Here is a 27,691-nt window from a genome sequence, read left to right as displayed (position 1 = left end):
TCAGGTTAATTATTGTCGGGGTCAACCCCAAAAAGTTAGGCAATGTGTGTCTTTGACTCTGAGGCCAACACACCGATGTGAACTGCAGCAAATATCACAAAATCATATTGCGTATTAATCAGAGATACATATGGGGTAACTGTACTTCTAAAAAGACTAAATTGGTCCTATTTTATGTCTCATTTTATGACTTAATCAAAAGGATGGGGATGTTTCTAAATGAGTGATAGGAGCTCCAACAAGCCGTTAAGGACAGAGTGAATACACATGCTATACAGAGATGCTGTATGAGAAACCTATGTGATTTTGGAAAATTGAACAATGTAAATCTATTCTAGTAGACTTCAACAATGGAATTATGATCAGTAGAAATGGCCAAAACATGGGACCTTTAACAAACACAAATCGTCTACAAAAAGCAGCACGCAGACTTAGTTTTTCTGAGGCTTTATTGTCTATTTTCATGTGACGACTTAAAGCAATACTTTCCATCATATTTCTCTTCTAGCACAACACCAACAAAGAAGAAAAAGAAGACTTTAACAAGGCCATTACATGACCCAGAGAAATGCTGATCAGTCAAAAACTGAGCTAGGAACAGACTGACGTGATAATAGTCGTATTAACAAATCACTGGCATCCTTCTCTCCGCTCAGAGCTGTGATCTGACAGCTATCATCATATCATATCATATATGTACATTCAGACCAAAGAAACCCAAAAGAAAAAAGTGTAAAGGAAGTCACTTTCCTCAAACTCAGTGGCTGCTTTGTTTGTACCAAGAGTCATTTTGACCTTAACAGTCCTCTTTACTGTTGACAAAATGAAACCTCCTCTCCCTCCGACCCCATTATGTTGCTAGGTATCGCATCTTAATCATTTCCACAGTATTTTTTTCATATAAAACATATTTTGGTATTTCTCTACATGAAAGCATTAGGAAATAATTACAACCAAAAACAGAAAATTCCCTAAATCTCCCCGCAGGTGTCCAGAGAAAAGTAGTCCTCGAGGAAGTAAAGGAGGAAGTCCACGAGATGAGAATCAAAATGGATAATGGGATGGCAAAGTTGGACCGAGGAGGGTTGGAGGAGGTCATAGTATTTTTTCCGGGGATGGACGCAGTGATCTGGGCTCAGAACCGGAGGTGAGCTTTGTGTTTGACCAGGTATCTGGGGAAAAAGTAGAAAATAAAAAAGGTCAGTTTGTGCAATGTCATTGTTTTCATGACTTTAAATACATCACGATGAGGCCCAAATCATTATAGCATTGCACACCTGTCGACGGTTTCCCAGAAGTGCAGGAACACGGGTCGGTCCAGATGGCGCCGGTGGCGGCTCAGCTCCAGGACGGACACATCCCACTTCTGCACGTTGGGGTCGATCTTCGCCTCGTCGTACTTCAGATGAAAGGCTCGAACTGGAGGGGAAACGTAAAGCATTCGTTTATATAGAGGATTCCGGGTCAAGGGCAGGATAAAACGAGCCACCCTCAGTATATAAACTATATAACCTTCACCTTAATATTTGCATTTTGTATGGTGTGCCAAATACTTTAGGTTACTAGTGTAACCTTGTTTCTCAGAAATTGAGAACCAGAGTGACTTAAGCTCTAAAGATCTGTGTCTGCTGCAGGCGGCCGCTAATATCCTGCTAGCTTGGGTGGACACACACTGCATATATTTCCTGTTTTATGCATTGAAGATTTGTTTAGAGAAAGGACCAGTGTGTAGTATAAAGAGGGAACTATTAGCAGAAATTGAATATTTTATTGTGTTATCACATGACCGTATGAATCGTTGCATTCTCGATAGCTTCAAACTGGCCCTTTTATAGCAGCCACAGTAACCCAGAGTGGACAAACAAAACGCTCACCTAGAGGGCCGTGTCTTTATGTTAGCTGAAGGCCACTGTTTCCACCAATACCCAACTTTAGAACAATTTCTCCTAATTAATATAAGAGTTGTTTGATCTACAAACATTTCACCGTTCTTTTGCGGTACAGGTTTGCTCATCATGCTCCAAGAAGATTTGAGAAAACGTTGCAACTTTTACATAATTTTGGACCGTTGATATTACTTCTGATAACCAAAAAAGCTTACAGACTGAACTTACTAATGTTACTTATTTTAAAATGTTCACATATCACAGCCTTTTGCCTGAACATTTGGACCATTGCTCACCAGAAGAGCAACAACAGAACATTAATCAATAATTAGATAGTCACAAAATATTATTATAAATAGAGAAATATATGCTTTACAGAAATGCGCTGGCTGATGAAAAATAAATCATACTTATATTGATAATAAATATAGCCTACAGTTTAGAAACTGGTTTCCTAACTACAATGTGCACCACAATACATGCATCATAGAAAGCCGCTCATCTGTAATAATGAAGGTAATGAACATCACACTGTCTAGATTTTTTTTATGTACTGGTGCTTCGTAAAATCATCATACTGCTCAAGCCTACCGCCAGTAAAGTGTGGCAACAATGTCTCAAGGACCTTACTCACTTTTGGCAAAAATGTCAACAGGAGATCCATCAGGCAGCAGCCACGGCCAGCCTTTGAACTGCCAGGCAGGACCCTGCACAAACACGGCCACCACTCGATCCCTGCCACACAAACACACACACGCACGTTAATGTTGTAGAGACATAACGTGTTAAAGTTTGCCAAAATATACAGAAGCCGATCTTAATGGTGCTGTAATACTGCTTAATATTATACCACTTTATCATCATCAATGGGACATAATGTATTCATTTGTATTACACAGCGTAGATGAATACTCGATTCTGATTGGTCAATTTGGACATTCAGCGGTCTGCTCTTTCTTGATAGCAGTCCGTTGCTTAGGACACTCTGATCCAGGGACTATCAATCCGTAGAGAGAGGTTTGGTGAATTTAACGTCAGAGATGGATAAAAAAAACACACATTTGTTTTCCCTCATCAGAAAAACACCATGGAATATTTCTTGAATGTTTATATATATATATATATATTTGTTGAGAGCATGACACTTGATTCATGGTGGCTCAACTGTCCCCAGTAAATGAAAAAAAGAGAAGAATAATAATTAAAAAAGTACAAGGGAAGGAAACCGATGAAAAGAGAGATGACATGAATCAGCGAAAGCTACAGGGACAGGAAGTTATCACTAACAGGACTTAAACAGTACAGTGGCAGAAAACCTAAAACAGTGTTGCCGCCATTTAAAGTGACTTTGCTGTAACTGCAGTTCAGCAATTGCCTCGCAGAAGGGCGACTATTTTCAGTCAATAAAATAATGTTAAAATCAGTTTGTTGTGTCCAATTGTTGATTTATTTAGTTTCCGTGTAATAAGCAAGATGGTACACTGCATAATACCTCTTACTTGAACAATGCTGTTAGATTTAATGAATGTTTTGCGGTTTGGTTTGTGTACCAGAAACCGGTGTGAAACCGCCCAGTGAACCCCCCACACCAACTGCCTCCATGATGACAGGATGTGAGGCGTTCCTTTCTTATAAAGAACTTGTGAACCAAATACAAAAATTAAATGAGAACCAAATAAAAACCCAGGACCCTGTGCTCTCTAAAAGGTAAAACATGAGAATAAAAAGAAGTGAGCATTTTGTACCAGATAGATGATACAAATTCTGAAATGATTTGAGAGACTCAATCTCACCCTGATAAATGACAGGTGGCTGTTTCATGCGTAGACTAAAGCTGGGTGTTCATTTTTATAAATATTTTAGCTTTTTGTTGCACAATTTTACAATGAACTTGATGATTATATAACTATTTTAGATATAAATATAAATAACATGCTGTTCCAACTTTAACCTGCCATTCATATTACAAATATAGAAAAACATTTGACATCACTATTAATTATAATCCTTACCAGTCCTGTGGAGCCAATTTGAGCGGCTGGTCGATGATTCGGTACGGCACGGTGACGCTCACAGTCGCCCCCCCCCGGCTGGATCTGGTCTTTGCGTCTCTGCAGGAGAACCTCATTATCACGCTGGATGCCCTGCTTCTTCTTCTCTTCCGGCGTGACAAACCTGAATTGGCACAAACAAAATGAATAGTGTTACTTTATCTCATTTATAATACTTTATAGACGCTAAACACACTTGCTTACAAGGCTCTCAAATACTATATTCCTAAAAATGCTTTGGCATCAACGTAGGCTTTCTTTTCCCACAACTTGAGATGTGACTGTTGGTTATTAAGTAATATATAATTAATGCTAAATAAAAACAAACAAAGATATGAAACCAAATGTTCAGGAGCTTTTATCCGCTTTGTTTGTGTAATATAATGCTCTAGTCTTCCTCTTTTCTGATTGAATGAGAATAATGGATGGGATTGGGATACTGCATTAGCAAGTTAGATAAAACGGACATGTAGTTGCACTGTGGAAATTGACAGTTTCCTGTTTGGTTTTATGACGCTATGTTCAGTGCTGTGGTAAAAATGTGCCCAAAGGCCAAGTTCTGCCAAGTAACATTTCCCCGGGCCTGATCTTGTGGTCCTCAGCAAGGTAAAGTGATTTTGGCAGACTGGAGGAGAAGGAAGTTGTAAATAAAGATCAGGTAGAAAATCAGGAAGTACTCTGTTAAAATGACTAATAGATATTAAGTGGTTAGAAACAAGTTATCACTATTATCCACATGTTATCCCATTAGTCATTCACGAGAGATTGTCATGACTAACGTATGACTTATGGGCAAAAAAATGTTTAAGGTTGAAGAAACCTTTGTCCATGAAAATATAGGGGATGTCTGTGCCCAATTAGAAGACATTTCCTCCAGGTGTTTCTGATAAAATGGGATTGACCAAAAATCCCTTAAACATATTAATCCAGTCGAGGCCATTGACGGCACGGAGCCATAAAAAAATAGGATGGGCGGATAAATTCTGGGCCCAAATATGTTCACCATTTTATTTTTATTTTTTTAAATGTGCATTTTACTCTTCAGTGCAGCAACCTCATAACTTATAAAAACAGCTTTTGGTACCCATTTTCGTAAAAAAAACATCTAGGGCTGCCTTTGACTAAAGATTTTTCTAGTCTAACAATAGTCGTCAATTCAGGCGATTAGTCCACTAATCGTTGGATGTTTATGATAAATTATGATTATTAATATTTAAGGATGGGTATCGAGAACCGGTACTAAGTCAATACCGGTACCTGATTGGACGGTATCGGTATACCGTTAAGCCGCTGGACAAACGGTGCTGCTATCGGTATATGCGTTACATCTACTTCCTTAGTTTAACTTTAAACCATTCTGGTTGGTTGGGAACCCTCATCCCGTGTGATGTATTCGGTTTGAGACCCCTCTGATTGGCCACTGTAAATGCCACTCGTCATCTCTCTCAACAGCGCTCTTATTATTGTTGTGAGACTCCCGCAGGCATGGCGGACAGAGCGAAGCGATCGAAGGTCTGGGTGCACTTTAAAAAATGTAGTGGCGATAGTGCAAGGTGCAATCTATGTACTCAATGAGTTGCTTGTAAAGGGGGTAACACAAGCAACTTAATGAAGCATTTGCAAACGAGACACTCATTGAATCTAAAACGGCGCAGCGTATTTGACAGCCTAAACAATGTGGCTGCTAGCGATACTGCTAGTGCTAATAGTGCTAGCAGTAGCACGCTAACAACGTCCTCCTCAGTGCAACCTGATACGATTTGCGGGACAAATGTAACTGTATTTTAAAAATACTAAACTGTCGGCAACTATAGATGCTGTTTTCGCGGGCTTCAGCCGCGCCGTGTGTAAATGTGACCTGAGCGAAGGCTCGCAGGCAGGTTAGCTGCTGCGCACGGGTAATATGTTTTGTTTACCTGAGTGAAGTCTTGCAGGCACATCGCCTTGTCTTTTTTTAGTTTATTAACACTGACAGTGTATTAATGTGAGCTCCTACCCCTATAATAATTTGGCCTTTCATTGAATGCTTTATAAACCAGTTAAACTTACAGATGTCATTGTGGAAAACTGCATTTAAATGTTGTTAAAGGTCAATGTTTCAATGTATGGTTCAGCAATTGTTGGTCGTTTACTAGGAATTGACATATTTTAAGCTCAAATACTTTGTTCTATGTTTAAACCTTCAGACACATTTTGACGTGTTTCAGTTCAGCACATCATTTATTTTGTGATGATTTAAAAGTACAATCCAGAATAATATACGTACTCGCCTTTATCTTTTTGCCATCTTAGCCTTTTTACCAATTTCTTCATATGACAGTTTTGCATGATGTCACTGTAGGACAATGTTTTAAGGATCTCTTGTCGAGCTAGGTTGTCAGTTTGAAATGTCTGGATGAAGATATAACTGATTTACAATGTTAAAAAATATTTTAAAAAATGCCTCTTTTCATCCTCTGTCTGAGGGAAAACCCCAAAAAGCATGATAGGGAGGGCGAGCCAGGCCCCTTTAAGTTATTTTATTTATTTTTGTCTGCTTCTGAGAAGCTAATGTATAAGTTATACAGTTATTTCTGCAAGAAATTTACAATAAAATGACTGTTTAATCTTCACATCTTGTATTCATGTCTATCATTTTGAGCACCAAATTATTGAAAAGTATCGATAAGAGTATCGAAAAATACCGATACCGATAATCAGTACCGGTATCGGTATCGATAAAATCCTAACGATACCCATCCCTATTAATATTATTTATGTATTTATTTCCCCAAATTATTTTCCGTTCCAAAGGCTCATGAAGAACGTTATAACAGCATGGCACGTTGTGCTTCATATAAAATATACTTTTTTAGCCGACTAATGTTTAGTTGACTGATTGGGGGCAGCAAAAAAGGTCAACAGGTAAATACACTTACTTCAGATCCTGCAGGAGCTCCTTAGCATTGAGCATTGTGATGAGTGAGGTGGTGGCGGCAGGGATGATGACAATGGGGGTCCGGGACCCTGTTGAGAAAATGATGATAAAAAGGTCTTTAAAAATATTGGTAGTGTCAAATATACAGTCAAATAAAATGCAGTTTTATGCAAATAAAGAAAAAAATGGCTGTTATGTTACCTCATATTCAGTATATTGCTTTTTATATGAATACCAAAAACATAGTCCAATTAAGTGAAATGCGTACCTTTCTTTTGATTCGGTGGAGGTCTGGCTTGTGAAACTAGAAGGAAAAAAAAACAATTTTAGATAAACAACTTTTTTTCAACAAACTAAAATAACAAGTACAACAATTCCACTAAGAATATTCATTTTTTAGAAATATAACTAAATGATTCTGTGAAATAATTGACTGGCAATAGCTCACATAAAAAACTAAAATAAATAAAAGATCCTGTGTCAGCAAATACACTATTAAATCTGCAAGAGGTGACTCCTGCATTCCTTCCTTTAACCCTGCATGCATGAAGTTCAATTAAACATTTTGCAAATGTGTCACTTCAGTCCAGTCATCATACAACAAGATGCAGACTGATGTTGCTTTGTTGTGTTCTCACATATCTTCACCTCCAATCTTTGGGCACATATTTGCTGAGGAGTCAAACACACATTTGATTCTTCTCCTCAAACAAAGGTCCCTTTCATGGAGGCAGTTTCACCCAGAATTTTTTTTCCACGGTATGGTTATGTCGAGCAGAAGTAGATATCACAGAAATTTGGACCAAGCAGTTTTTATGCTCAAGGCCGAGAGAAGTTCCGTATCATTTTATTTTATGTGGTAAGCAGGGGAAGGTCAAATGCTAAAATATCAAAGAGTAGGGATGTTCATTTTGATGCCAACATTTCGAAATTGTGATGGAACAGTACAGCATGTACCAGGAGGCTCAAGAATGATGGGACCCTGTCGTCCCAGGGACAACAGAAATATGTGTTTCGGACAAACATAGATCTTCTCCAGGCCTCTAGAGAATGAGGCATATTCTTTTGCCCTTTGTATGGTACGTAGTGAATAACGATTCGTTTTGAAATTGACAAGAGGATAGCTAGTTATGTTAGCTGTTAGCAGCCTACAGCATACATTCAGAAATAATAATGTTATTGGGCAAAGGTAAATTATAAAGTTATGATGATGTGTTGAATATTTTGTTAAAAAGGGAATGTATTCACAGACATTTATTTTTACCGATGCATCAAATTGGTTAATGACAATCCTAGAATTTCACTGGTATTGAATAATTTATTTCTGATAGTGTGACCTTAAAATGAAACCTGGTCACAGACAAAAAAAAAAATATTTTTTACAATTTCAGGTACCATATATGCTCATGAAAGAAAATCTCTGGAGCTACAACAACTCAAACGCAGCAGCTGCTAGTGTTGAGTGTGATTGATTGGTTGGTCGGATAATATGGTGTATTCGCCTCGCAGTGTCCCTGAGGAAACTTTGGTTTAAACTGACTGACACATGAGGACAGCTTCCTGACATTTACTGACAGGCAAGACAGACAGGAAATGTTGGAAATCACAATCAGCCACATGTCATTCAGGTCAAGGCTACAGAGGATAAGGACAGAAAGGGAGACTAAACAGCTGGATATTTGACCTTTTAGAAAAAAAGGAACTTACTGCATAATGGAAGGAAAGCGGTTTTATTTTTTACCGAGTCTTTTCTTAATCTAGTAGAGTTTTTTTCCTGCTCCTCCGGATCGAGAATGACAGCAAGAATAGATAAGATGCTGGAAGTGGACATTTTATTCAATTTTACTTATTATTATCTATCTAAATATATGTAGATTTGATTTGTTACAGTTTATTTTATTTCAACTTAAAACATATTTTATAGATTTCTTTTCTTTATTTATTAATTTAGCAACTATTACTAACCCCAAGGATAAAAAAATATATATTATTCTGAATATAAAAAGTATGCATTTAACAAAGACAGATTTCTGGTCCAAATCTAGTATGTGTCATGGACATCAAGTCTTAAAATATTGGATGTTCCATTAATGTTTAAGTATTTCTGCAGTAATTCAGAGAGAAACACCGACCTGGACGCGGGACCGGCTGAAGCGCTGGAGTCTGGGCCTTCCGGGCAGATGCTCCTTCCTGCAAAACACAACAACACCATAGGGTCACATTATTAAATATACCTTGCCTCAAACCAAGTAAATGTTCATTTGTGTTGCTCTGCACAGAAATAGAGTGGTCTAGGAATCAGTCCTAAACCAGGAAATTAGTTAGCATATTACTGCTTCTTTACTTCTTCGACACAAAGAAATGGTTTTCAGTTAAATTCCAGAAATATGGTCTATGGTTGACACAAGCTTAATAGATTTTCACATTTTGTTCCACGACAAAAATGTCAGTAAATACCCCACTGGAGAACGTCTGAAGCTTTTATGTGGCCTACAAGTGTCGGTTGCTAACAAGTGACTCAAATAGATTACGAAACATCAACTTGCCTAGCATTAGCCGCCTTTAGCTTAGCATATTGACGTGAAGTCATGTGAGTGTAAAGTAGTTTGTTTATTAGTCTCTAATTAGTCTCTCCAGCTACCAGTCCACACTCCCTATTTATTTGGTATGATTGGGACTGAGACAGACTGAGCTACTGTTTAAAACCTTAGCTCAAACGTGAGCAATTTAATCTGGCGATTGCATTTGCAATTCAACTGTTGTAGTGTTTTGATGAAATGTCGAGATTTTCCAGTTGAACAAAACATGTAGGTAGGCATCATAAACATGTGTTGGCCACCGATCTTATTTTCAGCGATATTCCCAAACCCTATGAAAAAAACCCATTGCTTTCTGCCAAGAGAGCCCCGAGTGATGCTATCTTTTGGGTCGGCTTACAGAAATACGTCATCACTGCTCCACTCTATTCAAAGGCCTAACCCCATGAATGTTAATGATTTCTTAAGACTGCTCAACAACACTCATTTAGACTTCCAGACAGGCACTACAAGTAAGAATGTGTTAAATACCGTCATGGACAGTCTCAGCAGAACATTTTGATTAAGAAAAAAAGTTGTGTGAGGGGAAAATAAAGAAGCTCCATTAAGAAACGTTGAGCTTTTTTCCATGTTAATAGAATTATCCTCCGAAAACATGGTTCTTTGCGCATTGCTGGTCTCCTTCCATGTCACTATTGATTCACCATAGAGAAGTAGTTGTGTGTGCGAGTTTGTATGCATGTGCGTGATTGGTTGAATGGGAGGCCAGGGCTCTAAAAGGGGGGGGGGGGGGGGGGGGGGCACACTATAAGGGTCACAGACGAGCAGTAATCCATCATCCAGTGACATTCCTGCAGACCGAAGCTCACACTGACAGAGGAGCCTGAAGAACATGCAGACCTTGTTAAGATGGCGAATACTACCCATCAAAATGTCCCAGGGCTTTGTGAGGCCTCCACATTATTGTTGTTGTCTGATGCACAAGTCTAAAAAGAAGATCAAACATTTAAAAAGCTAGAATACATTTTAGTTTCCTAAATTAGTCACATACGTAATCAACTACAAAATTGGTTGGGGATTCATTTTCAGGCTATTGACAAATTGTTTCGGGACACATTAGCTTTATTCAATCTTTCTCCATGACAGAAGAGACAAAAAAAGCTGGCTATTATGGCGCTTTTCCACTGCAGGACCTAGCACGGCTTAGTACGGTATGGTTAGGCCTTGGTAGGCCAGGCTCACTTTATGCTGCGTTTCCATTACAGTTTAGTAGCTGGGGCAGTAACTATAGTAACGCAGTGTAGGCGGAGCGACGCTGCGTAAAACTGCTGTGACGTCATTTTCAATGCGAACCACAAAACCAACATCAGCCGTTAGCTGTTAGCACTCAAACACACAGCTCCTCATATCTGTTCAGAAACTAGACACAAGTGAAACAAGTACAAACCACAGACTGCCTGTGTCATGGCGAGTACAGTCGCTGGTTTATTTATGTCTGTAGGCCGTTGTGAGTGTGGGCGGTCGGAGCATATACAAAGTTAGCTTAGCCTGATCGATCCGATCTCCATTCAGAAAACACGCATTTTAAAAGGTTTTTCGCCTGCCGACTTGTAAAAGCATTAATTCATGGTTTTTACTAACCGGTATCAGTATGTTGTTACTTAGGCATCATTTTGAAACGTGTATAACAATTAAATCACGGTAAAATATGTTCATTTTGTTCAGAGCTCGAGAGGAGCATTTCAGCTGAAGGGCCACATATTCAAAAGAAGCAAAGTCCCCATAAGATGTCTTCCTGCATTGAAGGGAATCATTGAACAAAATAGCAACTGCACCCCCTTTCTTATGCATTCTTTCCTGGCTCATAAAACTGAAGTTGGGAGGTGTTGATTTGATAAGAACAGCTGCACTGTTATTTTGTTCAATCCAAGTTTCCGTTAAAAACATCAAATCGAGATTGTGCTCAGTGATAAAATCATTGATTAAAAACGTTTTTCCTGCCAATGACCTGACATTTAATAAAGCTAGTTTAAGTTTGTTAAATACAGACTTTTTGTGACAAGCTGTGGCTGACATGGAGTCACTGCTAGATTTGATAAACTCACACAAACGTTTGAGCACTTCCTGTTTCTAAGCCGATTCAACGATCTCAATCTATTACCTATCAACACAGATATCGGCAAAGCTACTGGCAGGCAGGGCCCCGGCTTGTCCTGGAAAGAGTTGAGAGTGCCATATGCCCCTTGAGCCTGGACCCAGCACATATCAGTAAGAGTTTGCTGCGTTTTGTACACACATTCTTATCAGGCTTCGGTGACCGCAGATGGTGTCTTGAAGGGGGGGAGGTGTTTGACATAGGCACGGTGATGGTGCGCGTCTCTGTGGGCGTCGTTGAGGGGCGGGGATAAAGGACATGCTGCCAACCCTGCGTATCGCCTTAATGCGGTCATTGAACTCCAGGAAGGAATTGGTGCCATCCTGTATCTCCTTCATGTGTTCAGCGATCTCCAGGAGGGTGGGCGAGGGTGAGTAGAGAGAGCTGTGGGGTGAAGGAAGAGTATCCTAAAAGGTGATAAGGGGGGGGGTGAAGGGCAGTGGAGACTCCTCCATTTGTATCAGGTTTCCCATAATCAAGACATTCCTCAGGCGGGTGCAGTGATACATCTTCAAGGTTTTCTGAGCGATGTGTTGTGTCTTTCTTTGTGTTTTGAATCCTCTTGTTGCTTGTCCTTGGCAAAGGGAACAGATTGATGACGCAGGCAGTTGAATATGTGTTGCTACAATGCCCCATCCCCATCCTGTCAACTGACACTTCCTGCCTGCCAATCAAAGCAGCTCTGACGTTAAAGTGAGCATTAGGATAACATTTGCGCATTGTCAGCAATACTTTAATAATATCAACAAATTAAAAAAAAAAACTATGAGTAGGCTCCGAGGTCTGTTTGAAATTCAATGCATCTCCCCCTATCAGCATCCCCATAGCTGCAGGGTGAAACCCACTGCAGGATCACTGTCAATTACACCTAAAATGCTCTTCTGAAGCACAGCAGCTTGGGTGCTTGTACTTCCTCTCCATCAGTGATAGTCCAAGAGATGCTCTGCTCTAAATCACAGCTTTATAATACAGTATTAACATTATTAGTACTTTTCCCAGGAATAGTTCCGATAGTTCCTGGGATTTTGCGTTCACACCAAAAAGATCTGGAACTAGAACTTTTTTTTGCGAACCTTTTCACCCCTTTTTAGTCCCTGCTAGAGAGCAGGGACTTTCCTGGGGAGAAAAAGGTTCCAATTTCTGATTGGCTGGGCGAATAACAAACCAAGCCCCGTAAAACTCTGAAAAGGTTTTGTGAAGCCGCCATTTTATTTGCTTTATTAGCATTAGCATTAGCCCAGTGAACCAACGGAGAGAGACTAACTTATGGCAACACAAAATAAAAAGTGGGATCGGTGGAGTGATGAGGAGGTGTCGGCGCTTCCGGCGATTTAAACGGGGCTTCGGGTGGCGATTTACTGCCACCCAAAGTCCCGGACTCCGAGGGACTCCGGGACTTCGGGTGGCAGTATACGCCGTGAAGTTGTTTGCGGCCTGCCAGTAAACCTAAAGCAGAAGAAGTGACATCAGCAGCTTCATTTGCCTAATCCTCCCTCAGGGACTTATTCCGGTGTGAGAGCGATTTACTAGGACAGTTACGGGACTAAAGAGTTCGGCGGGACTAAGTACTGGGAACTAAGTACGGCAAAGTACTTGGTGTGAAAGCGGCTATAGATATGTACCAGGAATGGTCACTTGGTCATTTGATTGACAGCTTGCTGGATAACGCTTCATTGTCCTGTGTCTCTAGCCATTTTCCAATGTATGAGCCATATTGCATTTATTTATTGGCCTCATAAAGATTGTAGCTGCCAGCAAATACCCACAAATATGTCTGCCGAGAGAGATACTTTGAATCTTGTGTGAATTGAAGAAACACTTTATCTCTCAAAAAAGATACAATTTAAGCCTGGTTTGAAAAGGTAGATAGAAACACCTATCAGCACACATGCAAAAAAAAAAAAAACACCCAATTTTTCCTAAGCTTCCTCAGGACAAAAAATTGTGCTGCAAGTCTGGTCAAATTTAAATGACAATGCATTGATATGAACATTCTGGCATTGTGGACCCCCACGGCTGACTGAGCGAAGCGGAAACATTGTTCCAATTCACATCCGATACAATAGACTGGCATTGGAAGCATTTAAGACTGCGAGTAAATGGGCTTTTGAGTTGTGCTTGTCCGTCATTGCTCATGTAAGCAGTAACGTCTTTCAATCAGTTCAGGAAATCCACAAGATATGTGTAAGTCCGGACAGGAAGGGCTCTTTCCTCTGGTCTTACTTCACATCATGCCAAATTGAGATGTGCTTTATTCCTCTTACTGGAGAATGGGCGTGAATACAAATAGGTCAGCAGCCCAACCCCCCCCCCCCTCTTTTACAGAGCAGGCAGCAACAGCAGCAGAGACGGCGTGACGTGGTGGGAGAGCGTACCGCCACCGAGCCTCGAACTGCCTTTCAGAGCACAGCAAAGCACTACCGCCTGCTCGTCTTCCTCCTCCCCCTCCCCCGCTGCTGCTGCTGCTTTCACCCGTCTCGCAGACAACACAGCAGAGAGCGCAGTGAATGAGGTGGGTGAAAAAGAGGAACATGGAAACGGAGAAAATGGAGCAAGAGGTGAACAGGGGGAAGGATGTCAACACCAGAGCATGTGAATCAAAGAAAGAGCGAAAGGAAACGAGCATCAGCACAAAAATAGAAGAAAAGCATAACCAACGGAGAGATATAAGACATGTTAATCATGCAGAGATTATCTAACCACTGCTGGTTTGATATACAAAACAGGACAAGCAGGGGCAGTTAAAGCACCCAGCTAGCTGTCCAACCACTGGCTCTCTACTCGCTGGCCAAAGGCGGCAGCGTGAAGCCTCGGGGGACAATGCGCCAAGGAAGATGGAGAGACTGCAACACTGGAGCTCAGGCACATGTCCTTCTCACGCACGCACACCTAGACACATGCCTGTGGTAGACATCTACGAGTGTCTGTAAGAGGACCACATTCTCCCTTCATTTTGGGCAGCCACATGTGGGTTGGGTTAAAGAAGATTTGACGCACATCGAGGGGAAATAAATGGAGGAGGCACACGCTGCTTATGATTGTGATGTGGCTATAGGCACAGCAGGGAGCAGTGACCAAAAGGGCAATGCATCACATTCAAGAACGATTGCTGCCAGAAAGAGATGAGTTTCTAGATTCTAACGGGTGAGTTTATGCTGTTGAGATGCAAATTACCTCAATGCTAAGCTGACAAATGTTTCAGTTATGTGCCGTAGAGGATGTGATGGGTGTGTCTTTATGAAAAGGAAACACTAGTTCTATTTTGGTTGATTAATGCAAGAGAGCCGACAGAAGTCTTTTCAGGGCTTCTGTGCGATCTCACAAACCACTCTTTGTCTCGTTGGGGTCCTTTAAGAGGGTAGTGTGTAACTAAGTAAAAAACTGTGAGACCACACTCGACTTCTGGGTGCTCACAGCATGCAAACACAGGCTATTCATTCTGTAACCATTACTCATCCCGATGCTGTTCAAGAGCCAAAGTATGTTGTTTAACTATTAACAAACGTTACTTCGCCTGGAAGAAAGTCCAGTTCAATATTAAGAAAGCAAAAAGTGAGTGTGACTTTGTGTGAAAGTTTACAGTGAACGGCATGTTGTTGATTTTTGTTCTAGCCTGCTGGGGAACTAACCCTACAGAATACAGAATTATGTTTATCTTTATAAATGTGCATGGGAAAAGTTCCTAGAAGAGTATTTAGCATTTGGATGTTCCTCATCTGTGGGGCCACGAGAGACTGAGGCAGGAAGGCAAGAAGGGAAATAGATTTTGTCGATTGACTTTATGATATTTGCATGAAAAAGAATACATGTTTTTCAGACAAACGGAAAAATAGACAACATTTTTTTATAATACAAGCACTTGATTTTGTAAAAGATTAATCTTGACAACAGAGGAGGTAACCGACTTCGATTCAAAACTAAAGACTAGGATTATAAAACGATCATGGAAACCTCAACCTACAATAAATGTATTGCATACTACCTTGGGGCAGAGGAAGATATCATGTCTTGGGTTTATACGTCAAATTTGTTAGCATACAGTTCCTCTTTTGAGAAGTAACAGAGCATACAGTTCCTCTTTTGAGAAGTAACAGAGCAACATAATACATAATTTAGAGTGCATTTGGTTGCTTGATAAATGTAAGTCCAAAAATTGGCTCTCCTTTTAGCTTTAGTATCAGTGTCCAACTCCTGAGGGAAATAATCTGGCTGCTAAATGCTCCAATATTTTCACCAGCTGGTCACTAACATTGTTCATCTGTCGTTTGGTGCAGGGCAGCAATACAGTTATAAGAGCTTTTTATCATCCAATAGCAGCTGCCTGATTAGAGCGGTGGGTGTTCGCCGAAAGAGTGAAAGGGACCAATTCTGGCTTTTGCTAAATCAACTTCATGAACACGGAGGTTGATTAACTGAAGTCTACACATTGATGACAATTAACTGACCTTAGAAATGTACCCTGAATATTTATGTCATGGCTTTGTTGTCCATACCTTATTTGTTGTCCATATAATTAAAGTCTAGCTATTTAAATGTGACATGCTGTATCTTGTTGCTCATATATGTCTTCTTCTGTCTCCTAGGCAATCACATGACATGCAACAGTAGAGCAGAATAGCAGCTTACTGCGGGTTTGTCAGACAACATCATTGTATGGGATTGTCATGTGATGAACATACATGGGAAATGAGACCAACTTTTGCCCTTTAAGCAATCCTGCGAATAAATCAGCCTCCAGGGGATGAGGACTTGTCAGAAGACAATCGGCCTTACAAACGTGACCACTGAGTGGGTGAATCGGTCCTGTTGAAACCATGCAGTGGAGACGGCGGCACTGCTATACGCACGTCGCTAACTTCCTCTATCTCCTCTCACTGTTGGGTCTACTGGTGTTTCTGGTCCACCTGCCTAAGCTCACGGGTATGCAGTGGTGGAAGGGTCACCCTGTGGTGTTTGGGGGTGGTGAACTTCATACCACTAAAGCCAAATGGAACATGAGCGCCCCGCATTCAGCGTGGAGGTTCGTCATTGTCCCTCAGCCGACTTTCAAACCCAATGCCAACATGAGCTCCCCTGAGAAGGATGCCGTCTACTCTCCTCAAGGGGACCCAAGTGTTCACAACACTCTGGCAGCCAACACTAGCCAAAGTGTAGAAGAAGATCTTAGTGCCACTATAACCCAAGGACCGTTCACTTATATCATCAACGAGCCAGACAAATGCGCAGACAGCAGACCCGCGCCATTTCTGGTTTTGCTGATAGCCACAGAGGCTCGGCAGGTGGAGGCAAGAAATGCCATACGACAGACATGGGGGAACGAGAGCGTGGCCCCGGATGTGGGATTCATCCGGCTCTTTCTGCTGGGGAAAAACGACGGAGAGCTGGGACTTTTACAGCAAAAGATGCTGGAGGCAGAAAGCCGGAGGTATCATGATATCATTCAGCAGGACTTTCTGGATTCCTACAAAAACCTGACCTATAAGACATTGATGGGAATGAACTGGGTTGCTATTCACTGCCCAGAAGCCGGATACGTCATGAAGACGGACAGCGACATGTTCGTCAACACGGAGAACCTCGTTTACAAGCTGCTCAGGCCAGAACAGCAGCTACGGAATAACTACTTCACGGGAAATAACATGAGAAACTTTGCACCCAACCGGAACAAAGACAGCAAGTGGTACATGCCCCCTGAGTTGTACCCGGGCGACAAGTATCCCACCTTCTGCTCTGGTACTGGTTATGTCTTTTCCGGAGACTTGGCCATGAAAATCTATCGCGCTTCGCTAAGAATTCGCCACCTGCAACTGGAGGATGTGTATGTCGGAGTATGTCTGGCCAAGCTCCGGATCGAGCCCACTCCTCCGCCCAATGAGTTCCTGTTCAACCACTGGCGTGTTTCTTACTCAAGCTGCAAGTACAGCCATCTTATAACGTCACATGGGTTCCATCCCAATGAACTGCTGAAATACTGGCATCACTTGCAGATCAACAAACACAACGCTTGCATCAACATATCGAGAGCAGGGAGGACACGCTCCAACAGACTGAACAGAGAGAGACCAGCTCAATAACTTGAGAAAATATCATTAAACACTCTTTTGTTTGGATACAATGTCATCTCAGCTTATGCTTTTCTTACCTTGAGATCAAGGGATGAATCCACACATGAACCATATGGTGACTCCAAATTCTGCATTCATGTTGTGTAAGAACTCAAATTCTCAAAAATAAATCGCCTATTTTGTACTAAAGGTGGAAAATGTTTATATGTCAAACCACTGGAGGGTTAATGTACAGCGGTGTATTTTACAATGGGATAAGATGTGTCACTGTGGTGCAAAGGCTACTGTTTTTCAATAATGTGTGTGTGTGTGTTTTATAGATGCTGCCTTACAGATAGAGACTGTTCGAAAACTAAGAGTGGACATGGCCAGTGCAAATAAACGATTCCACATGTGTATCACATTCTCAATGAAGTTATTTCAGTAGAGGGAAAAGATGACGCAAGCTACTAGATATTGAGATTGTTGCACACTGACAACAACTGGGACAGTTGTTTTTATAAATCCATCGACGTAATGCAATAATATGTATTCCTGGAAATAACATTTGAGAAAGTAAATTCATATGTAGCACAAAAGTTCCGCAGACTACTACTCATGTCACAGTTACAGTCACCAACTTTATTTTTTTTACTCATTACTTTTTTACCTTTTACATTTTAAAACATGTTTGTTTAAGTTCATTTAGCTACAAAAGACAGATTAAGTGGGTGGGAAGTCGGATGCTGTAAGTCATTACATGGCAGTAATCGAAAAATGACTTATCAAATATGACACATAGAGGGCTAACGCTAGCAGATGCTCTAGCAGATAGCCTTAATTATAAATGGAGTGGCATTAACATGCAGTGTATCTATGGGATGAGTCACTTTACAACACCATCAGCACTTACCGTCACTGACTTCAGGGTCATGCCGTGGTAGGTGCCCATGGTATCAATTTTGAAACCCTCCGTTTCTATAAAAACAACACAGAATATGTAGATTACAGACAGAATAACATGGGACATTTAAAAAAAAGAAGCATAACATACAATGATGACACTCTGAGGAACCATACATGAGGAACATTTGACAAATATCAGATTCAAATGCAATATAAAACATGAGGGAAAAAGGGAATTTGCAGAAGCTCTATGTTTGATCTTTAAATTATTTTCAATATGATAATATTTTATTGTCAAATCAAATATCACATGTAAAAAGCGCCCTCATTTATGTGAAGGACATGAAACGAGGGGAAGTCGACTTCTGTGAACAGGATTGCTGTTACACCTGGTAATCTTTGTTCAATCTTTTTGTTTTCATTCCATTTGCGTTGTCATCTATGTGTAAATGAAGATAGGCAAAGCATGTAGCGAGTACTGCACACACACACACACACACATTTGTAGAAGATTAAAATGAGCTACAGAAGCAGAAATCAAACTCACCCTCTTTTCCTTTGAATCGCTCCTGATCGTATCTGTTGTAGGCGGCAGGGACAGGCTGCTTGTTCCTTAGGGACGGGTCCTGAATGTATCAAACACAAATAATGTGTTACTGTATGTGCCTGTCAGTAGGACACGACAGGGTCAAAACCGAAGCAATAATTCATAGACTTGCCACTGCTTTAATAAGTTAAATAACAACCTTTCAGTTCATTTTGAGCTTTGTTAGGAAATAAATTACACCATCTTTTTCTAAAATAAATAAAGGAATACTTGCCATTGAAATGTATGCCTTATGAGAGAAACGCATCAGAGTACTTTACGTCTACCCCTTTTGGGTCCGAATATCTGCTGTCAATTGACTGGCAGTAAATACAATTTCTGAGGTCGTCCAAGCATTCTTTCCCGCTTAGCGCCAATTCTTTGTTTTTGACTGAAAAGGGGGCGTGGCTATAATATATTTAAGGAGTGGCTTAGTGATGCTTTCAGCTATATGTGGACACATGTCTGGCCAGATTTATATTCTCTTAAAAAGCTGAAGAAACAGGAATATGTAACCAAGCTCCTAGAGTGTAAGTGACAGAGTTGATTGGAGGCGGGGTTTAGGTAAAAGCAATGAGCATGCTTTATGGGCCCAGAGCCCAGGATAATACAATATTTTTGTACTTGGCAGTCTGGCCATTTAGGCTTTAAACGCCACTGAGCAACTTTCATAGGAATGAATGGTACCCGCCTCCAACACTGTATTCAGTTATGTTTTACATCCTTGTATATAGCACATATTTACTGCACACGGTATGTCCTTCTTACCACTTGAGTAGTGTTCTGTGCGGGCCTCTGCTCGGGGGCGCGCCCTTCTTCTCTGGCTTTCACCGACTGAAGGATGGCGAAGATGTTCTTGGAGAAGTTCTGCAGAGGAACAGGAGAGAGAAGGATGTGCCGAATTCAACCACCTTGCACAAAATAAATGATTTTTTCATAATTTGGTGAACAACAGTAAGTGAATTACATCAAGGCTTTTGGGACCAGACATAAGGCTTACACATGAAACTGTCCTTCATTAGAACCATTTGCAACACATCTGGATAGAATGATGTGCTTTCAAGTTGTCTATTTATTACAAAAAAGGAAAAGACTGTGAATACACGGTTTTAATTATTCAGTCATTAAAAGACCCCTAAATGAATAACCCCAAAACTCTACCAATAAAAGAACCTAATGCAACAAAGATACAATTGTGTAAAATAAATATGAAATTGTATTAAAAGCAATCAAACTGCAAAATGCTCTTCTTAAAATGATGTGGCGCAAGGGATATGTTTTAGATTTGGCCATCTGTGTACAGATTAGATATGGAAAGTGGTTTAAAGGCTGCCGGAATAATTACTGTAAACATATGGCCACTCGACAATATAATGGATTTGAGATGAGCATGCCAAAGTCCTTCAGTGATAAAAACTCATCATTTCCCAGCTCACACTCGGGGTGAAAAACATTCTGCTGCTGCCATCTAGTGGTTGGGCTTTTTATTTAGCTACACACTCAGGGTGTAGTAACCAGTTGGGCTGTCTTATTCGGACACAAATGTCCCAGAGAGTTCAGCACATTTGATAAATAGGGTAGGGGCATTTTTAGATCAGGTATGCACATTTAAGTGTTACAAAGTCTCTCATACATGCACCGTTTGAAGGCACTGCTAAATGGTCACAATAATGACAAATTGAATATCTGGTAATGCTTAAAAATATTATATATTTTACTAGATATGCACAGATTGGAAATCTCCAGCCAAGATTCTCTGTTTCTTGTTTTGTTACTTATTACTCATTTCGCCTAGGAAACTAATTGTTTTTATAAAAAAAGGTCAAACTTTCTCTCAGTTCTTTATTACAGTTACTTTGAATGAGCACACATTTCTACATTTGTTGTATACAGCAGCCCCTTTAGCCTGCTATAATTAGCACCTCAATGAGAAGATTTGAAGTAACAAGTGTTTGACTTTTTCGCTGTCCTCATAATCTGTAACCCGAAAAAAATGTAATAGCAAAACAATTATATTTAATCAAATGGTATGTAATAAAATAACAGAGCATGCATGTGTTAGGGAATAGTTTTAAGATATTTTCCAAACATTTTTTTACAGCCAATGTAACCTTTGATAACTGTACTTGGTCACATTGCCGAGTGGAACGGATAAACATTGGTTACTGCCATGAGAGCATGTTACCATATTTGCCAATTAAAATGTTACAGCTAACACAGGGTGATTCTGATGTTAGGCCAATGTATCGTTGGATCCCTAAAATGTACATAATTTGTTGATTTCTCTACTTATTATTCCTATCAATTGTTTTATGGAATATACTTTGTTAATTATTCCAGTGGTTGGATGAATAGTCACAGTGATTGGATACCAATAGCTGGACTCTGACCTTCCCGGAGCTCTGCAGGATGGTGGTCCTGGTCCTCCACACCCTCTCTCTGCTGACAATGTCTCTGGTCACATCCACTTCTGCGTCCACGAAGCTCCTCTGCTTCAGGGTGATGTCATCGTCCAGATCTGTTTTGATGGTGGAACGTTTCTTGGCCATAATCTTGGCTTTGATGGCGGCGATTTTCTCCACAGACATGGCCTCAGACAGTGATCTGGAGGAAGAGGATGATAGTGAAGATCATTTAAATTAGGGATGCTCCGATCGCCAATTTTGGGGCCGATCGCCGAAATCAGTATCGGCCGAAACCGATCGAGTGGGTGGGGCCTATGGGGATCTTCCATTTAAAGTGATGTTTAAAACTCAGTTAATGGGGCTCATTCACTGGCGCTTCCACAAACAACAACCAACATAATTATTACATTCAAATGAAGTACATTATTCAAGTTTACATTAACTTTGGATAATAACACGGGAGAAATGAGCGGAAGCGCTCTCTTTTCCTCTCTCCCCCTCTCTCTCTCCTGATAGCCCGTCAGTATCTCCTGCAGCTCACTGATCCAGTAATGAGTGACCCGACAGTGAAGAATAAATATATTTATAACTAGTTTAGCTTGTTCCAGAGGTAGATAAAATAGCTAAGTGTGTTAGGTCTAACTCTTAGTGAGTGTTCTGCTCCGCTCACCGGTCCGTCACAGCGGGCGGAGCTGCAGGATTTCTGCTTCACACACACGTTGCATACCGCTATTTTATTGTCATTTTCGGACACCTTAAAAGACCGGTGAAGCCATTTTGGCGAGCTTGTTTTGCCGCGCACAGAGAAAAGTGTCATGTATTTCAGGTCATGTGATCGGCTCTCACGATCGGCCTTTATAGAGAGCACCGATCGATCAGCAGAGTGAATATCGGCCGATATTGAACGGCGGCCGATCGGAGCATCCCTAATTTAAATAGATATGCATCTTTATTAGGATCCCAATAGGCACTATCATGAGCTTTAGCTAGTGTTTCTGGGGTCCACACACAGACCGTCAGACATATCCACACACCAGTCGCATTAACAAAACATCTCATGAAACTAACACTCAAGTATGGACGTGTGAACTAAAATGATAAGGCGCATTCACAACGCAGTACTTTTCCCACAAAGGTTCATCAGAACTTAGTTCATGAGAACTCTTTAGTTCTCATGAACTAAGTACAGATCGCGTTCACACTAGGGGTGCAACAACTAATCGACTTAATCGATTAAAATCGATGACCAAATTAGTTGCCAACTAATTCAGTCGTCGATTCGTTGGTGACGTCATCACGTGTGTTTTACGCGCCGTTAAGCTCCAACGTTATCGGTCTTTTTATCGGTACTGGAGACATTTAAAAAATATATGTGATATGTATTATTGCTACATAAACATTATATCGCAGTCTTGGTGTCGCCAACTCGTTTCTAATATGCAAAAAGACAAAAAAATGCGTCTATGATGTATTTTCAATCTTTCCAATCCAGACGAGATCTCTCTCTCCCCCGTCTGTGTGCGAGGGGGCGGGGCAGTTTACACACACGCGGCTGCTACATGCATGCAACACACACACGGCGGGGATGGCGGAGAGAAGCGCTCCGAGGTGTGGTTAAATGTTACCTGTCTCGATGTGGACAATGCTCGATGCCAATAGTGCAATAAGAGTTTAGCATGTAAGGGCGGTAACACGAGCAATTTGTCTAAACATTTAGCAAAACTCCCAGCAGCTTCTACTGAAGCCTTCCGAGTAAATCGCCAGAACGCCGACACCTCCTCATCTCCCATGTTTTCTTTTGTGTTGCCATAAGTTAGTCTCTGTGTTTCTGCGCTGGGCTAATGCTAATGCTAATGATGCTAATGCGAGGATAATAAAATGGCAGCTTCACAAAACTTTTTGGGAGTTTTACGGGGCGTGGTTTGCATTCCGCCCAGCCAATCAGACATAGGAACCTTTTTCTCCCACAAAAGTACCTGCTCTCTAGAAGGGACGGAAAAGGGGGTAAAAAGGTTTTGATGAACTCATTTTAGTTCCGGCTCTTTTTGGTGTGAACGCAACATTTCGGAACTAAAGTGGGGAAAGTACTGCGGTGGGAACGCGGCTATTGTCCTTCCAACCATCATTAAGCCAAAAATAACTAAATTAATTTCACAACCACACGTTTCAATAATAACTTGTGAAATGAAGATATTGTTTTAATAAAAGATCACTTTTTCGTGTCGTAACACATGACAATCAGTAGGACTGCACGATATGAGGAATATATAAACGATAACGCTGTTTAATATCCCTGCTGTAACGATAATAAACAGATATTAAACCGTACACAGGACTGCCATTCTACTGTATTTCGTTTTTTTTTTTAACATTACATTTAACTGAAGCCTTTACCCAAAGGGACTTACATACACTTCAATATATATATTAGACGTGCCTACGGGAACAATTTAGGGATAAGTATTTTAACCAGAGACATTTTACAGGGGCTGGGATTGAACAACTGACCCTGTGATTGGTAGACACCCATTAAGCCTCAGATGCCAAATGTCTTATTTCCAACATTATTTCACTGAACCAAACACGAAACAAAGAATCATACGTTTAAAAGTGTAGCTTTCTATAGGTTGACTTTGCAACCATGATTAAATAATAAATAAAACATTGTGCAGCCCAAAATCCACCAATTACATTCAAATTGAGCTGTTAGTACTGACAATGTGCCAAGTTGAACAAAAACACAACACATCTCCTTAAATCTGCAATGGAGAAATAAAAATGCATTTTTTTGTATCCATCACATTTCTGTTTTGTAAAGAGTAATTTGATCATCATTTAGTGTCGTTAATTGTAGTAGTTGAAGATGCTTTTGTTCTGAGGCCTAGGTAATTGGGTATTAATTGGTAGACAGGTGGAGGAGTAGTTTGCTCCTGGCAAAAGGCATTGTTGTTATTTCAACAGGGCAAGAGAAAACGTTAAAGCCAATGCTCCTGGTAGTGTTTTGGTTGAAACCTAAGAAAATAAACAGTACAAACTAAATGTGTGCCTGGCCAATGGACTTTATTCGGCATTTGGTTTGATTTGGATTTTGTTTTTGTTGTGAGGAGATATATCCGCTACAATACCTGATCTGGTCAGTCTGCACGATGCCCTCTTTGTGGCCCTCCAGACGGGCGGCCAGGCGCTCCTTATCCAGACGCACTCGCTCTTCATCCTGAAGAGAAAGCGTTGTACACACTGTTAGCAAACTAAAGAATAAAACAGGATGAATAATGTTATATCTATGGTTTACCAGGAACCAATTTCTTTTGTGACTTCAACAAGAATGCATTTTATTCACTACAAAACATACACACTGACCAATTTCTTTTGGCTTAATGTATAATGACTGAACTAAATATTTAATAAGCAAAATCATCTAATGCTAAATATTTGAAGTCATGTTCATTCATTCTCTTAAATCCTAAATGTAACCGACATTTTAGATAAAATAGTCATGTTCTTTTATATGGTTGCAAATATTTTGGTCTCATTTAAGGACAAAAGCTCCCTGACATTTATTTCGATTCAGGAACTTATAGATTTTTTCTGATACCAATAAACAATTACATTGTTACCCCCTTTAGAATTACATTATTTATGTACTGCAACCACTCGAGGAATAGCTCCATCATTTGAGTACTCAAAGCCAATGTTAGTGGAGGATATTTCATGTCAGCTTACCTCAATCCTTGGTTTTTTGGTTTCCGAAGATACCTCATCAGCTGCTCGTTTGACTGAAAAAAAAGTAGAACAGTTGTATTATTTCACTGCAGAGAGTCAATTCAGTTACCAACTTGTAACGGACTGAGACACTACTATGTGACTTGCTCTATCGAAATCAGTCGCATTGACCAGAAGACCCATTTTGAGTTGTATACACTGTTGGAAAGAGGAGATTCCTAGCGTTCTAATGATATCAGGATTGTTTTTGTACTCCAAATATTAAGCAAAATATGTCACATTATATAATGACTGTCACCGAGTCATCATTTTGAGAAAAAGGCCTTCAAAGTTTCCTCTTCTCTGGAATCCATCGATCTGATTGATTATTAGCGGCTAATAATAGATCAAAATAGTCCGGAGGGAAAATATTTTCGTTTGGATTACTGGTCTGGGGGAAGCTCGCGAGTGTGTGTGTGTGTATGCGTGTGTGTGTGTTTGTGTATTTTTGCATTTGTGTGTACTGTGTTTGTTTCCCGGGGAAAACACTCACAAGAAACACCGGCTGTTGTTATGCCTGCTGTAACGTCAAGTTACTCCGTTCTCCGCTTGTAATTATGCTGTTACAAGCTTCAAAGTTGTATTTATCATCTGAATTTGTCGAAACAAGTTTAATATTCTGAAAGCCAAGACTTTGTTTAATTGAAATCAGATGAAAACAAACTGTCACGGACCCTGCCGTGTTATTATGATTACTATACGCCTTACATTCATAATTTCAGCCGGAGGGAGGGGAAGCAGCGCTGCGGAAGAGCAGAGTGCGAGTGAGAGGTGCCTGTCATCTTCCCTTTAAAAGCTTAAAAAATGTATTTTTCGTGCGATTTTGGAAATAAAAGTTTCATATTCTGAAAGCCAAGACTTTGTTTAAAATCAAACAAAACACCCGAACCCCGAAAAACGTTTTTTCCCGCAAATCCACATTTATTTTTTAAATGAGCTGTTGCGACTTCCGACTGATTTCGATAGAGTTCACATAGGGTCACATATAAGGTATATGGACACTACCCCAATAGAAAATATCTCATATCCCAGTGCAGCAATACCACATTTGAGTACGTAGTGTGAACTCACCTTGCGTTGGCCTTTGCAAACCTATTTCTATAGGCGCACTTCTGTCAATACTTGTCGATGTAGCTGTGAAAACACAAAGTCAGAAACTGCGTTAATAGGTTGCCAATCGGACCAAGTATAGCTAAGCCCCTCTTCTTAGGGCTTTATCAATGAGAACTGTCATTTACTTATAATGCTTAATCCAATTTAAAGCAGGAAAGAGTTTATATATACACGAGACATTTTTTTACATCCTGTATGAATGAGAAAATCAATGTACAATCAACATGATTTCACAAATGTTACTTACAACTCTCTCCATTGAGATATGACAGCAAGCCTTTTCGATCAGGTCGTCTGACAACAGGGATGTTCTCTGTCTATAAACGACAAGCAATCACACAAAAATACTCTATGAATAATAATATGATGCATATGGGATAACAAATTAAACAGAATTAGAGGATCGACCTGACACTGACAGGTACTTTGACAGTTATTCTAGATCACTTACTGCAGCTCTTCGGACATAGGAGGGATGCGGGAGATGCACATTGTTGAGCAAAAACAAGATAGAGTCCAAAGTATAGTACTCTTTGGGCTGGCCCTCTTTACCAGTACTGCAGGTAGAAAAACAAGCAAAGAGGAACAGAAACATTACTGAGAGTTCATTGGAGAGTCATAGCATAATACTGAAATGTACAGTGCCGGTTTAAGCTAATATCTGACACTACATTTACGGAACTATCAACAGTTATCCGGTTAGCTAATCTACTTCAGCAAACTAATTATCCGCCTTAAATTTAGCTTTTCTACAAGATAAACAAATCTGCTTATGACTGTGGCTAATAAACACATGAAGTTTCCACTTCATCCACTGTACCCCTGACTCCATGGGAACACAACTTAACGCTAGCTAACGTCGCTAACTAGTTAGCATCACATCACAGATGCAAGTTTAGCTGTAGCAATGTCATAAAAACATTTAAAAATATAAATCAAAATGCATAAGGATTCGGATGATGGCTTCATAGTGTATGAACAGTATTTTAGTGTTAGGATAAAGTTAGAAAAGACTGCTTAAAGTTTTAAGTTACAGCGAGGAGAGGAGTTAGGTTAGCATATTAGCATGTAGCTAACGAGCCTCTCCGCCGTTAGTGGCAGCACAAGGCACCGATGAGCTCCAGCAGCGGGCCCACAGAAGCGATTTAAAGAGGTTTTAGCAGTGACATACCCCCAGATTATGTAGTTGGTCTTGACATTTTTCGGCCAGGAGAACTCCCCGAAAATAACTTCATCTCCTTTAGCGACGATTACTTTTTTCTGGATGTTATACTGACGGAGAACACTCAACACATCCGCCATCTTCACTTGTCTTGATGTAGTGTGTTT

The 27,691-nt window shown here is 40.4% G+C and overlaps 2 protein-coding genes across 3 annotated transcripts; one reads left to right on the top strand and one right to left on the bottom strand.

The window, feature by feature from the left end:
* Window positions 1–431: 431 nt before the first annotated feature.
* cdc73 (cell division cycle 73, Paf1/RNA polymerase II complex component, homolog (S. cerevisiae)) lies at window positions 432–27,691 on the bottom strand. The gene is given in 18 exon segments (XM_034137725.1): window positions 432–1,172; window positions 1,278–1,419; window positions 2,521–2,621; window positions 3,899–3,972; window positions 3,974–4,061; window positions 6,856–6,943; window positions 7,123–7,158; window positions 8,987–9,044; window positions 18,504–18,568; window positions 19,044–19,122; window positions 19,851–19,949; window positions 21,473–21,686; window positions 24,613–24,701; window positions 25,211–25,263; window positions 26,321–26,383; window positions 26,610–26,679; window positions 26,814–26,919; window positions 27,534–27,691. Coding segments are annotated over 18 exon segments (1,593 nt in total). The 5' UTR covers window positions 27,665–27,691; the 3' UTR covers window positions 432–1,135.
* On the top strand, window positions 11,715–18,009 carry LOC117488693 (beta-1,3-galactosyltransferase 2-like). 2 transcript variants are annotated; one of them, XM_034137727.1, is made up of 3 exons: window positions 11,715–11,916; window positions 13,872–14,058; window positions 16,130–18,009. In XM_034137727.1, exon 3 carries the CDS (start codon window positions 16,361–16,363, stop codon window positions 17,618–17,620), a length of 1,260 nt encoding a protein of 419 aa, XP_033993618.1. In that variant the 5' UTR covers window positions 11,715–11,916; window positions 13,872–14,058; window positions 16,130–16,360; the 3' UTR covers window positions 17,621–18,009. The 2 variants fall into 2 exon arrangements, with proteins under 2 accessions (XP_033993618.1, XP_033993617.1); XM_034137726.1 differs by having other exon boundaries at window positions 13,872–14,690.

The sequence above is a fragment of the Trematomus bernacchii genome, unplaced genomic scaffold (genome assembly GCF_902827165.1).
Source record: "Trematomus bernacchii unplaced genomic scaffold, fTreBer1.1, whole genome shotgun sequence".
Classification (NCBI taxonomy): Eukaryota; Metazoa; Chordata; class Actinopteri; order Perciformes; family Nototheniidae; genus Trematomus; species Trematomus bernacchii.
The sequence above is the reverse complement of the archived record's forward strand: the minus strand, read 5'-3'. Positions and strand labels throughout refer to the sequence as shown.